Source organism: Manacus candei, unplaced genomic scaffold, assembly GCF_025592945.1.
Source record: "Manacus candei isolate 608988 ecotype Guabito, Panama unplaced genomic scaffold, ASM2559294v1 h1tg000059l, whole genome shotgun sequence".
In the NCBI taxonomy this organism is placed as follows: domain Eukaryota; kingdom Metazoa; phylum Chordata; class Aves; order Passeriformes; family Pipridae; genus Manacus; species Manacus candei.
Window position 1 is genome coordinate 342,353 of NW_026138107.1, and position 13,256 is coordinate 355,608.

General features: G+C 45.8%; 1 protein-coding gene across 4 annotated transcripts in view; it reads left to right on the forward strand.

The window, feature by feature from the left end:
- Positions 1–13,256, forward strand: part of MYO5B (myosin VB) — a 143,816-nt gene that overhangs the window by 46,206 nt on the left and 84,354 nt on the right. For all 4 annotated transcript variants that reach the window (XM_051803659.1, XM_051803661.1, XM_051803660.1 and 1 more), the window contains exons 5-9: positions 3,103–3,259; positions 5,726–5,869; positions 7,088–7,169; positions 10,567–10,674; positions 12,681–12,790. In XM_051803659.1, the coding sequence (XP_051659619.1) occupies positions 3,103–3,259; positions 5,726–5,869; positions 7,088–7,169; positions 10,567–10,674; positions 12,681–12,790 (601 nt within the window). The remainder of the gene's footprint in view (positions 1–3,102; positions 3,260–5,725; positions 5,870–7,087; positions 7,170–10,566; positions 10,675–12,680; positions 12,791–13,256) is intronic.

Below are 13,256 nucleotides of genomic sequence, written 5' to 3' on the forward strand. Positions count from 1 at the left end.
AATCCCCCGAGGCTGTTTGCTCCTTCTACCCCCATGTTCTGATTGGTTGTGTAGCTGCCATAGTGCAGATGTTCCACACAAGGTTATGCCTCTCCCTTTATCCCTTATAGAGATGTAACCCCTCCTTGTTTTTCCCGTTAAGGCGAGTTCCCTCCTTCTCTTTCCCTAATGTCATGTTCACACTTCCAGTTCCAGAATGTTCCTTTCCTCCCCTATATAAAGGGGAAGCCATGTTAATAAAGTGCTTACTTGCTTACCTGTTCACTGACCTACAAACGTGTAACAAACCCTGAGTAAGCATCCCTTATTTCCCCACTGGGCCATAGCAAAAGCAGAGGTGAAACCTGTCATCTACTTTAACCAGAGATAAACCATGCCAAAACACTGCCATCAGCTGTCCCAGGAACCACTACTATGGACATTTTCCAGTGTACTTCTGGGTTTGGTGCTTAGTTTTCCGCTCTCACCATGGAGTTGGCCCTGGTTTTCCTCTGTTGGGCTCATGTGTCTGACGGCTCATGCTACAAAAAGAGTTTTATTGCACACCTGTGGAAGGCCAAAGGTGTGAGACTGCTGCATTGGCAGCCTTGTGCCTGGATCCTTCCAGCTGGCCGTGGGAGAGTCGTGGTGGCTTTGCCAAGCCCTGGGGAGGGCACGACACCATGACTTAGCAAGACCAGGCTGTTCCCACCCAGGATGAGTCACCGGGAACACCGGCTCCAGGATGTTGAGTGCCTGGGTGAGGTTTTGCTCAACTCCCAGCCTCTGTTTCTGCATTAACTCCCTGATAGCTAGAGTAGCTGGTGGTTCCTCTTGCCCTCCTGCCGGTCCATGCCAAGGACAACAGTGTAACTGACCAGAGGATGGACTAAGATACACTTCACGAATCGGTGCTCTGAAAAATATAGAGTTGGAAATCATCTCGTCGTTCTTCTCCTGCTGAAAGTGTCACAAAGTTGTGGTTTGCACTAAAATGTTACATGGGATTTGGCTGAGGTTTTTTTCTCAAACCAATTACCTTGAGCCTGGGAGGAATTAAGATGTATGTGCCTGACAGTGAAGGACAGTAATGGTGTGATGTGTTTCGGTTGGAAGTGTAGAAGTGGTATATGGCAATCATTTAGCCTCTGTTCTCATCTCCTGCTGGTATAAACTTGAACTGAGTATCTTAAATTGAAATGTGTTTTTATGGTGTTTCCTGATGTCAAGAGAACTGCAAGGTTGTTGTAGTTGTATATAGGATTTTCTGTGCCTGCTTTCAGCTGTGATTCATGAAAGCCGGGCAGAGTCTGGGAAGATTAATTTGATCTTATTTAAAAACATACCCAATTACATTCTTACAGATTACCCAATGGCTTGGGTATTTGGGGATCTTACAGCAAATCCTGCAGTGAAAACTCTCTCCTTCCCAAAATCCACGGCCGAGTTGCAGAGGTGCTGGGGTTTGCAGTGTCCTGACAATACCCTGGGGAGTGAATCCCACTGCAGCAGAGCTACTTGGTCCTGGAGCCAGCAAATCTTTGCCTAGAGGGATATAGTTCTGAAAATGAGCTCCTATTACTGTCTTGGCCCTTTCTGTGCCTTGCAGCTCAAGCACAATAAACTGATTAATTGTTGGGATGTATCTAGTGGCTACCATGCTGTGCACCCATGCTGGGAAGGGCTGGGTGTTTAATGATGACTTGTACAGGGTTTTTTGATGTAAAGGATTGATTTTGAAAGTAGAGGAAAGCATTTGGGTGTCTGTGCTCTGTGCAAGGCTGAAAAGCTACATAAGATGATGCACCGACCGCTTCCCCATGCAATGTCCTGTGCCCTGGAGGTACCTGGTGGTTTGCCCTGAAGGTACCTGGTGATCTGTCTTGGAGGTACCTGGTGGTTTGCCCTGGCTCTGAGGACATCAGAAGCCTGGAGGTGCAGAGCTGCTCCCACTACCCAGCACCAGCCCAGGGATGGGACAGTGGCATCTGCTCCCATCATGGCTGGAGAAGGGTTTGCATCAGCCCCTCGGTGCTAGGATGACACTTCCCACCCCTGCAAAGCATTTTCATATGTGCAGATCAAAAGTTCTGGTGTGTATTTGCTTGAATATTTTTATCCTGGAGCTGGGACACCTGTATCTTTCTGTAAGGAAACTTGTTCTGCGCTTGGAGAGTGTCAGGCTGCTTTGATCCTTCTGTTAATGGGCTAGTCCTTCTAAAAAACTTTTCTGTTCTCCAGAGCTTCAGGACATGAACAAACTTGACTTAGTGGTGTCTGCCATGGATTGTTTTTAGACTGTTTATCCTCTTTTTGTTACCCCTTGGTCCTAGAAGTACCCCTGCACTTCAGATCAATGACTTAGCAACTTGACAGGATTAGAGATGAGTAGCTGCTGTGGGCCTGATGTCAGAGACATGCTTTGTATTATTGTTGTCAATGATTTAGTCAGATGTTGGGAGCTGTATGAAAATATTGATATTCATAATTGCTTAGGGAATCAAATTGTTTCTTCTGTGCCCTAATTGTAGGGTACTAGATTTTGCAACTTCAATATTTTTAACACGTTTTGAGCATAGAGGAAGCTTTTTGGGTATCTGTGTTTTAAAGGCTACTTGAGCAAGATTCACAATGAATTGCTCATGTTTTATTGGGCAAATTCTCAAATTCTTGAGTGAAGGCGTTGGAGGGAAAACTTAAATGTATGATATTAGAAGCTGATATTCACCCAATGCCTGTTAATAGGTTTCCAGACAGATTTCAAGCAGCAGAGGCTTGGGATTGTGGCGAGGAGGGAATGGGCTTCCCAGCACTGGGGTACTCGGTTTAGGGGTGAAGAAGGCAGCAGTGCTTCATGCAGGGGTTCATCTCCCACTGTCTCTGCAGGCCTCTGGAGGTGTTCTGGAGATGCCCAGTGTCCTTTGTGTTTTTGGTGAGATGTGTCACAGTTGCGTGTTATTCACTGTTGCTTCTGTAAACCCAGAGAAAACCCAGCGTCCGTAACGTAGGTGGCAACAAGGTGAGGGACCAACCACATGTGAAGATGGAAGACTGTTGCATGGTGCAGACAGTGAACAAGAAAATGGATTGGCTTACAAAGGTTTGACTCCTCTGCCTCAACAGGGATGAGAAGAACCAGTCCATCATTGTGAGCGGGGAGTCGGGCGCTGGGAAGACGGTCTCTGCCAAATACGCCATGCGCTTCTTCACCACCGTCGGGGGCTCTGCCAGCAAGACTAACATCGAGGCCAAAGTCCTCGCATCGAACCCGATTATGGAGGTAAAATCTACACAATTTCCTTTGCCCTGCTTGCAGTGGTCACTGTGTGACTCCAGAAGTCACAAAACCGGTGAGAACCGCAGGGGGTTGTGAGCCAGATCTGATTTACGGCGTCACAGCATCCTTGAGCTGGATTGAAAATGCAGAAATACAGTGACAGTCCTAATTTAACCCACCCTGATTGCTCCTGTATTTGATGGTCTTAAAGCTGAGCCTATGTAACCCTAGCACAACTCCAGGAGCTGGGCTTTGATGGGGCTCCAGAGAGGGGAGCCTGAGCAGTGCTGCTGGCACCATTAGTATTTTGCCATCTTCCTCCTCCTTTTGTCACTGCATGGTACCTCCTAATCTTCTTTAATTGTGTAGACGTGGTATAGAAAAGAAAGGGATTAATCTGTTTGAGATACTTTAATACGGTTTTATTTTTTGTTAATTTTCTGTTGCTATCAATCATATGGGGGAATGAAAAGTCCTATTATAGGGAAATCCCTGCTTTGAAGGAAAATAATTCCTTTTATAAATATAAATGAAAGGGAAAAAGCAGCTTTGTTTTCCTTGCACTGTGGCCAGCTGCTGAAAATAGATGTTTGGGTGCCTAAATCCCGTTTTCCAAACAGATTTTGGAGTCAGAGTGCAAAATTTTGGAGGCATTTGTAAAATACTCAAGTCAGTATACTCAAGATTTGGGCTTTTCCAAAGTCAGCTGAGGACTTCAGACTCATGATTTTTTTTTTTTTTTTTTTAAAGGCAGGAACTAGGGAGTACAGCATTGTCCTGCACTTAACCTTAGGCTTGGCTTAACCTTCAGGGAGGCTTCCCAGTGAAAGTGGGAAAACTGATGGCCAAACTGTCTCACAGACATGGAGGTTGTGGCTGACCCAGGATAAAAACCAAGCCTGAGAGGCAGCACGTGTGATCTAACACTGTGCTGCCTGAAGTGGGGTGTGAGCTGGAATATTGAAAGAAGAGATGGTGCAGGTGATCAGTAAGAAAAGCCACACAGGTGTACAGCTGACAGGGGACACGATGCTTTTCTGTAGTTAGTTTTCTTCATACTGGTTTACTCCTTTTCTCACCCATCTCCTCTGCCTCTGTGAAAAGTAGCTGCAATACCAGGGGACACCTAAAACAATGCAGGGAAAAAAATTCATAGTGCATGCTATTCTTCTATATGACCCCAGAATTTTATTGCTCTAATTTTCTTGCCTGTGTTCTGTTCTGGCTGTAATTTCTAAGTGCTGGGGCCAGGCAACGTGCCTGTCTTTATTGGAAATTGATGAGAACATTGCCTATGCAGGAAAAAACCCATAAAAATAACCTACTGGGTTTGCAGAAAAACCTGAAGTTAAATGGGCTTGGGGGAAAGAAGGTGCCTTAGCTAGAAGAGGAGTTGTGTGGGTGGATGGATAGGGCAGGTAGCAGGCAGGGCTTGCTCTGGGTGTGATGCTGAGGCCATCAGGCCATGGAGCCCTCAACCCTGGATGGAAGGGTGGAGCAGCTGAGGGGTCAGGCAGCTTTGCATGTGCAACAGTCTCTTTGTTGGTTGTACTGCACAGAGTACAATCCCTGGGCATTTCCATCACGTGCAGCTGGAGGCATCAGGTCCTGTGATCAAAAGTTTTGGGTGGTACTGTAGGTAGTGCTGTGATTCTTGGTGAGTGTGCATGCTTGCTGTGTTCCCCAGGAGCTGCATGCAGGTAAAGGGGATCGGCAAGGATTGCCTGGGAAAGGCAGACAGCCTTCTAGAGGGGCCTGAGGGATCTTCCCTGTACGTGTCCCTTCCCTTCCATCACTTTTTCTGTGCTTGCTTGAAGCTCATCATCTCAGGACAGGGGAATGTTTGTAAAAAGTAAGTTGCTGTATCCATGAAGGGGAATGTTGCCTTTCTCTGGCCCTCTTGCATCACCATGAGTCGCTCCTTCATGGATTTCCCTGTTTGCAGTGCAGCACCCCTGATGTTTGTTCTTTGGGCTGGATTCTCTCCTCTCCCTTCTGCCCCAGTGTGGAAAACTGGAGAGGCACAGGGAGACTCTGTCATGTCATCAAATCCATGTGCCAGAGCCTGAACATCTGGAAGTGGACTGCATCTTGTTCCCTTCCTCTTGCAAGGTTTCATTGCTTATGACTCCTCCAGGAAAGCTGCCAGTGTTGACTATGGACAAAGGTGGGGGCATCCTGTAAAACAGAACAGGAGTGTTAAGGCTGTTGGGATGTAGGTGATTTAATTGCTGTACAGACACTCATTTCTGTTCATATGCATTTTTCTTCTGTAAAAATCCTGGAGACACCACATTTTCAGTGAAGAGTCCTCCCCAAAGTCACATTGTTGCTCTGCCTTCTGCATCTGGGAAGGGGTTTTCCTTAAATCCCCCTGTGATTGGTTATATAACAGTGATTACAAATTTAAATGCTTAAAACATTTCAAAAATTAAATTAAAAATTAATGTTTGATTTACTTTTATGCAGGCCATTGGAAATGCTAGAACAACAAGGAATGACAACAGCAGTCGATTTGGGAAATACATTGAGATTGGTTTTGATAAAAGATACCACATCATTGGTGCCAACATGAGGACATATCTGTTGGAAAAATCTCGGGTTGTATTTCAGGTGAGCAGCTGCAGGGTTTTTTCCTTCTTTTGTTCCTTTTGGGCGCTGTACTCTGGGAATTCAATGCTCTGGGACTTTTCTATGAATTAAAAAGAATCTCTTCAAAAAGTAGAATCACAGAATCATTTAGGTTGGAGAAGACCCCTAAGATCATTGAGTCCAACTGTACCCCAGCACTGCCAAGGCCACCACTGACCCATGTCCCCAGGTGCCACATCCACATGGCTTTTAAATCCCTGCAGGGACGGGGACTCCAACACTGCCCTAGGAAGCTGTGCCAGGGCTGGACAACCTCTTTGGTGAAAATATCATTCCTAGTATCCAATCTAAATCTTCCTTGGCACAACCTGAGGTCGTTTCCTTTCCTGGTAGACACAGCTCCCAGACGTGTCTTTCAGACTCAATCTTTTGTAATTGTTCTTCATGATCCCAACGTGATGACCCTCATTCTGGGGTAATTTGTACTTGGGAGACTCATTAGTTGGCCTTGGGTTGTTCCCTCTGAGCCTGAGGCTGGAGCCTGGAGGAGGGATCACTGCTGCTGGCGTGGCTGCTGGGCAGGGATAAAAAACCTTTCTCTGGGCAACTGCTTTGTTTTTGCTGAGCCTTTTAAAGTGCTAGGGAGCACAAATTGCAGGCAACTGTCTTCGGTTTTGAAGATGGAGGGGAGGCAGGAGAAGGGCTGAGGAGGCTGATGTCTCTGCTGTGACACATCCCTTGGGTTTTTTGTGCAGGGCTCAGGACAAGCTTTCTTGGTTTGTGCTCAGAAGCACCTGCAAAACTTTTGTCCTTAAACACAAAAAAAGAAAAAAAAAAAAAAGGAAAGCACCAAATACAAAAATCCTAAAAAATTTTACAACTTTGGGAAGCCATGAGAATAGACCACCTTTTTTTTTATATTGCTATTGGTTTGCACCACAGTGCTTGCTGGCTAATTGAACTGGGTTATCCCAGAGAGGAATAAGATGTGGAAAGTAATACAGAGCTATTTGTTTTCTTTGCAAGAGGGGCAATGTGTGTGGTCAGGGCAAGCCTTGGCATCTCCTTTCTCTCTGGTGGCAAGAAAGTGTCCCTGTCCTGGTGGCACTGAGGGGGTGTCAACAGTGGGAAGCAAGGAATGGGATCAGTGTAGCCCTGGGCTCAGTGGGCACCAGGCTGAGGGTGGGAGCACCACTGTAACCTCTTTGTGCCTCTGGTAACTCAGAACTTTCCCCATAGGCAGAGCATGAGCGCAACTACCACATCTTCTATCAGCTCTGTGCCTCCTCAAGCCTTCCAGAATTCAAAGATCTCGGACTCAGTAAGTACTGGGACCTCCCTGTGCACTGGCAGTTGTTGCCTAGATCTGATGGCAACAGGACAACGTGGTGAGGTCAGAAATTCAGGTCGTTGGTGAGGTCACATGTGCCTGTTCAGTGGGAAGAGGTGAAGGGAGATGAGCTTGAAGGGCTTCTTCTCCCCGGTGGTGCACAGGTTTGCTTGTGCCATCACCAGGGATGTGGCACCCGGGATGAGGGTGCACAGGTTGCCCAGAGAAGCTGTGGCTGCCCCTGGATCCCTGCAGGTGTCCAAGGCCAGGGTGGACGAGGCTTGGAGCAACCTGGGATAGTGGAGAGTGTCCTGACTGTGGCAGCGGTTGGAACAGGATGATCTTTAAGGTCCCTTCCAACCCAAACCATTCCAGGATTTTATAAAAATTTACAGCAGAGCTGCAGTGAAACTATGTGCCCTGGTAGATGCCAGCTGATGCAGGGAGATCACGTGTTAATATTGTACCAAACTTGCATAAAGATTGGAGTAGGGGTTGATCTGGCCAAAACCTTGGCAGGAGCGGTTGTGTGCTTTGAATTCATTGTTATTTTTTTCAATGGTTAACTCCTGAAATGGGTTAGAGTTCTTTTCCCAGAATTTGCGGCAAAAACCTCTGTAGAACACCTGATTCAGAGGGTTTGCACTTGCAGCAGGGGGTGCAGAAATGTACTTTAGTTATTCTTTTATCTTGGATATTTGATATTGCTTAGAAAAAGTAGCAAGGCTTAAAATAGGCTTTTTCAGTATTTAAAATACAGAGCAAGGCAGGCTGTGATCCCAACACAAAGGCTTGCAGAGGTTTTCATCCTGGCTGCAGAGGAATGGCAGATCCAAGAGAGAGTTTTCAGTTTCTGGGTAATTCTGGGCTTGTCTTTCTGACTTTTTGTGTCACTGTAGGCATATTGCCCACACGGAGCACATCACTTTGAGCACTTTCAAGAGTTGCTGCCATGTGGTTATGTGCTTCATTTTTGCAAAGATACCCTGACTAATGGCTGTGTCTGCTGGCATCTTAGAATTCAGACACAGATGCTTTCAGCTCAGACTGGGATATGAGCTGATGTGTGAGAGCTCCAGCTGTGCAACCACCCCTCTCATCCTGGGAACATGTGGATCAGAGGAAACACCAGTCTTACTCATCACAGCTCTCTAAAAGCATCATCTGTATTGGTGGTGACTGGTAACAGTGTAGGTTGAGAGGTCTCTGCTCTGCTGGTGGATCATCCAAGATGCAAAAACATCTTTGTGCTGTTGTGACTGTGGCTCTCAACTTCTCAATTCAATAGCAACAGCTGGTGATGTAGGAGGCAGTGGGTGCCAGGGCAGCTAGCCCCCAAGGGAGCCTTCTTGGGTCATTTTTAATCAAAATTTGGTGTTGTCAATGCACATCAGTCTCCAGCTGCACTTTTCAGTGGTGCTTGTGCACAGGTATCCACCAGGTCAAACGCAAAACTGGAAAAGGAGGTAATTATTTCCAAAGTTGAAGGTATGTGTCCTTGGTGTTTCCTCCACTGTCACCTTGCAATAGCTTAAAAATGACTCTTCAGAATGTTTTGGTAGCCAGCAGATGTGGGGCTGCTCACACAGTCTGTGGGGACAGACTTGTGGGTGCCGTGAGCTGCTCTTGTTGGCCCGATGGAGGCTCTGCCTTGACCTGTGGAACAGCTAGTGCTGGGCAGTGTTCTGTGAGTGCAGATGTGCACAATTCGCTTATTTCTCTTTCTCTTGAGTGATTTTTTTTTCCATTTCATTTTTTTCATTTTCCTCAGGTTCACTAGCCTGTATTTCAAGATGACTAGTCGAAACTCAAATTTGTTTCCTTGTGTGAGGTGTACTTACCTTACGTGTCAGCCTTTTCTCCCCAGGGCTTATGCAAAACAAGGGGTATCTTGCTGTGAAAATCCACCATTTATTAGACATGGGGGAGGATGTATAAGAAATAAGAGCTTTTGCCTCTCCTTTGGCCCTTGCACGTACAAAGAGTTGTCGTTACTCTCTTGTATGTTGCAAAATGCTCAAAACCAGAGAGAGTCTCTAAACACAGGTGAGCCCAGCAGAGCAAACCAGTGTTGCTCAGTCAGAGTGATCCTAAAGGCTTAATCTGAAACTAGAAGGTAAATATTTGATTTAAAATGTCAGTGTGCAGTGCAAGTGTCTTTTGAGGTGTGGTGTCTAATTTTATGATGCCTCTGCAGTGGTGCAAAGCAGGAATGTGTTTTAGTTGTTTGCAGTGAATCAAAGGGTTTATGTGGTTGTTAAAATAATTATACATATATTGAAATGTAAAGATTGGAGTCAGTTATACCAGAGATGACTTGAGGCAGAAACAGATCTCAGTGTGGATGTTTAAAATTGGAAGCTGGTGTTGCGGTCCCATCAACCACCACCAGCCCTGGGTGCATCTTGCAAGGTGCAAGATGTGCAGAAACAGCAAGTTGTTAACGTGATGTGCTCCATCAGGGGCTGGGTGAGCTCCTGTTGTGCTGGGGGACCAGGATGGACATAGTCTGCCTGACCCCAATCAATGTTTTCTGCCCCTTATTCCTGATGCTCCATCAATGAGCAGAATTACCAAAACCTCTGTGTCCCTGGGCTTTCTGTGTCAAAAAGACTTAAATGTTTTCTTTACAGCTTGAAAGTACAGCTAATGCAAAAGCCTACGGGAGGGCAGGGAAGGGATGGGGAGCTTCTGGTGGCAATTTGAGTCAAAAATTGCAGATTGCAGTGGTTTTAAAGGTTACCAGTAGGCTGATGTGGAACACACAGTAGGCTTTTTCTCTTTACATTCATGATGCTTGGGAAATATGTTTTAAGGTGGAGTGATTGCATGTGCAGCTTTTTAAAGTGGATATAAGCCCTGTGACCTCTTTTTGTTGTATTTGCATTTGAAATGCCTCTCTGTCTCCACACAATTTATTGGTGTCGTCCTGAAATAACTTTGGTAAAGCACAGATGTTTACATGGTGTAATGCTGGCACTGCAAGCCATTCTCCACTCCCTCTGCTCCCAAGGTTTAAGGCTTTATGTGGGAAAGGTGTTAAAGTATCTCAATCAGTCATGGGCGTGTTAAACAGGATGAAAAATTATCGAAAGCAGTAACCTCAGTATCTGAAATAATCTTCACCCCTGTGATGGAGCAGTTATTAGAATACCAAATATACCCTAGCACTGGCCTGACTGAGCTTGCTTTGAATGGGGAAGAGGTTTCATCACTGCAAGAAGTAGTTACAGTCACCTATCAAAGTTCTACTTCATCCATTTCTGAGTAACTGGGGTTTGAAGGGGACAGGTGCCCTTTGGGGAGCATCCCAGTCCATGTTCCAGGGGGTGGCTGCGGGGGATGAGTACTGCTTGATGATGTATTGCTCCTCTTCCTTCTTTCCTAGCCTGTGCAGAAGACTTTTTCTACATTTCTCAGGGAGGTGACACGTCCATCAGTGGTGTGGATGATGCTGATGACTTTGAGAAAACGAGGCATGCCTTCACCCTGCTTGGTAAGGGTTTGCTCTGCTTGGAGCCTGCCCAGCAGAAGTCTCTTGCATTTATTTTCAGTGTTTTGCCTGAATTATAATGTTCCTGTTGACCTAGTTGGCTTTACTTTGTTGTTCAGTATGAGCTGCAGAAGTGTTTCTTACAACAGCCTGCAAAGCAGCAGTGAAATGGAGAAGGACACGGAATTTAAGAGCAACTTAAATAAACCATTCTGAAGGCAAAGCTGTGCTGCAGCTATTTTTTACACTTGTTTACAAGCAGGAAAAGAGCAATTACTCTGCAGTTCAATCTGTGCTGGGGCTGAGGGTGATGTCACTTCTCGGACCATCACAGTATTGTACCAAGTAGCTGATTTCCTGGAAATAATGGGCTGAGTACATCCCTGCTGTGCAGAGTCCATGGCTGTGTGGCAGCTGCAAAATCTGTGGCATGCTGCAGTGGAACAGTGCTGCAGCCTGCCTGCAGCAGTGGCTGTTGGAAAGGAAAAACAATTTTTGCTGGGGAAAACTTCCCTAGTTTATTAATATTTATCTGAAACCATGTTTTTAAATCCTGTTCAGTCTCGGTGCCTCTCAGATGCATTTCATATGTTGTGAGAGGAGTTCATGATGTTCACAGTTGGCTGTGAAATCCCCTGACCAGCTGTGCCAACAATGAGCGTGGGCACTTATTTCAAGTGTTGGAACTGCAAGTGTTTCCCAAAAATTTGCCCTATTTGTGTTCAGATAGGCTCAATCTCTTTTTCTTTGGGGCGATAGTGGGGTCTTGTCATTACCCTCTTCTTGTACAGCTTGTGTGACTTCTAACTGTTAACTACTCAAAAAATAAGGCTTCTGTTTGCTCCAGATTTGCCCACAGGACTGTAATCCCCAGGAAACTCTCTTCCCATCCCCTTGGCATGTCTCTTTGTTCCCCTTCTCCACCTCCCCAAGCAGCCCCCCTGTCTCCTTGCTGATCCTTGGGAAGAACAGTGAGAGCATCTTCCTCTGCTGCCAGTTTGATGATGTTTTCCTTCTCTTCACATGCTTCCTCTGGCTCTGCCTTTCCTCATTTTTCCTTCAGTGTTTCTCAGCTCTGTTTCTGTTCAGGGCCTGGTGATACTGCTACTACACTTTTCAGCCTTTCCTTTCTGTGTGTAACTAGAAGAAGTCAGATTTATCTGCAAATCCCCATCCTAGCCAGGCTTAACTCCAATTAAGAGTTCCAAGTCACAGCAGAGCATTGCTCCTTTTAGTAACCTTGAAACCTTTCTCACTGTGCTGATAACAGAAAAGTCCCAAGAGAGAAAAAGGGAAGCTCTGGGTAATTCAGAAACCAGCAGGTGATGTCTTGGACCTTGGGTGGATAATTAGGACACCAGCCCTGAACACAAAAGGGACGCAGAAACCCAGCTGGAATGGAAAAAGAATGCAGGATACAGCGAGAAGGCCGTGTGCAGGCTGCTGCTGAGCAAAGCTCCTGCTGGGAATGCCTGTAAATCCTGCCAGAAAAAAATATATAAAGCAATAACATCTTACACCCCCAATAAAGACTCACCAACACGTAGCTCTTTTTGAGGCACTGGGGACAGTGAGACAGAGTTCTGCATCACCTCCCTGGTGCCTTGCTGTATCCAGCTATAGCACCAGCGTGGAGGCGTTTGTGCATCATGTGCAGGCCTTTAATTTTCTCTTCTGTTTGTGGGACACTGGCAATATGTTGTAATTTCTGTGCTTCAGTTGTCAGCCGACTGCGATCACACAAAACAACCCCTTGTTCTGTAAAAGCCACAAGAGCTCTTACAGCTCTGACCCTGTTTGATTATAAGGGAGCAGCATCCTTGGTTTTGTGTGTGTTAAACCCGTCTGTGTTAAAATTGACTGTTTACGGTGTGTTGATTGGAAGAAGTCTCATAATTCTGAAAACCAGCAGCCTGGGAAGGAAATCAAACACCTTGAGCATCTTCAAATAAACTGAAAATTGCTGTTTGTTTTCTGGTGTGGCAATCAGCTATCAATTGTTCACGCAGGAGTGAAGGAGTCTCATCAGATGACCATTTTTAGGATAATTGCGGCCATTCTGCACCTTGGGAACTTGGAAATCCAAGTGGAACGAGGAAGTGAAGCCTGTAGTCTGTCGGTAGGTCACCAGCTGGAGTGGGGCGTGTGGGGACTTTGCTGTGCTCATAAATCAGGACATGTTGGATGTGTTGAGCTTCACAGCAGTATGCTTTAGTAGAAAGCCCTTTTCCTCCTGATTTTCTTTGTCTTTTTTTTTTGGAAACACATTATAATTTCCTAGTCGCTTTGTTTTTTCCTTGGAGACAGTGAATTGCTCCTCCTCTCTGGCCAGCCTGTAGGCAAGATAAATAAAAGATTATCATCTTACATCCCAACACATCTTTAACTCTTCCTGCTTCCTTAGAACACCTAGTGCACAGTGTTGGGGAACGGTGACTCCACCAGCAGAAGGTGTGATGCTCTAAAACCACTTTCCTACAGGCAAAGCCATGGAGCTGCTGCTTGTGATGCAGCCAATCCAGCATCCAAAGGAGCACTGCACAGTAAATTAGCAAGAATAAATAATACAAAACATGCCTTAGCGG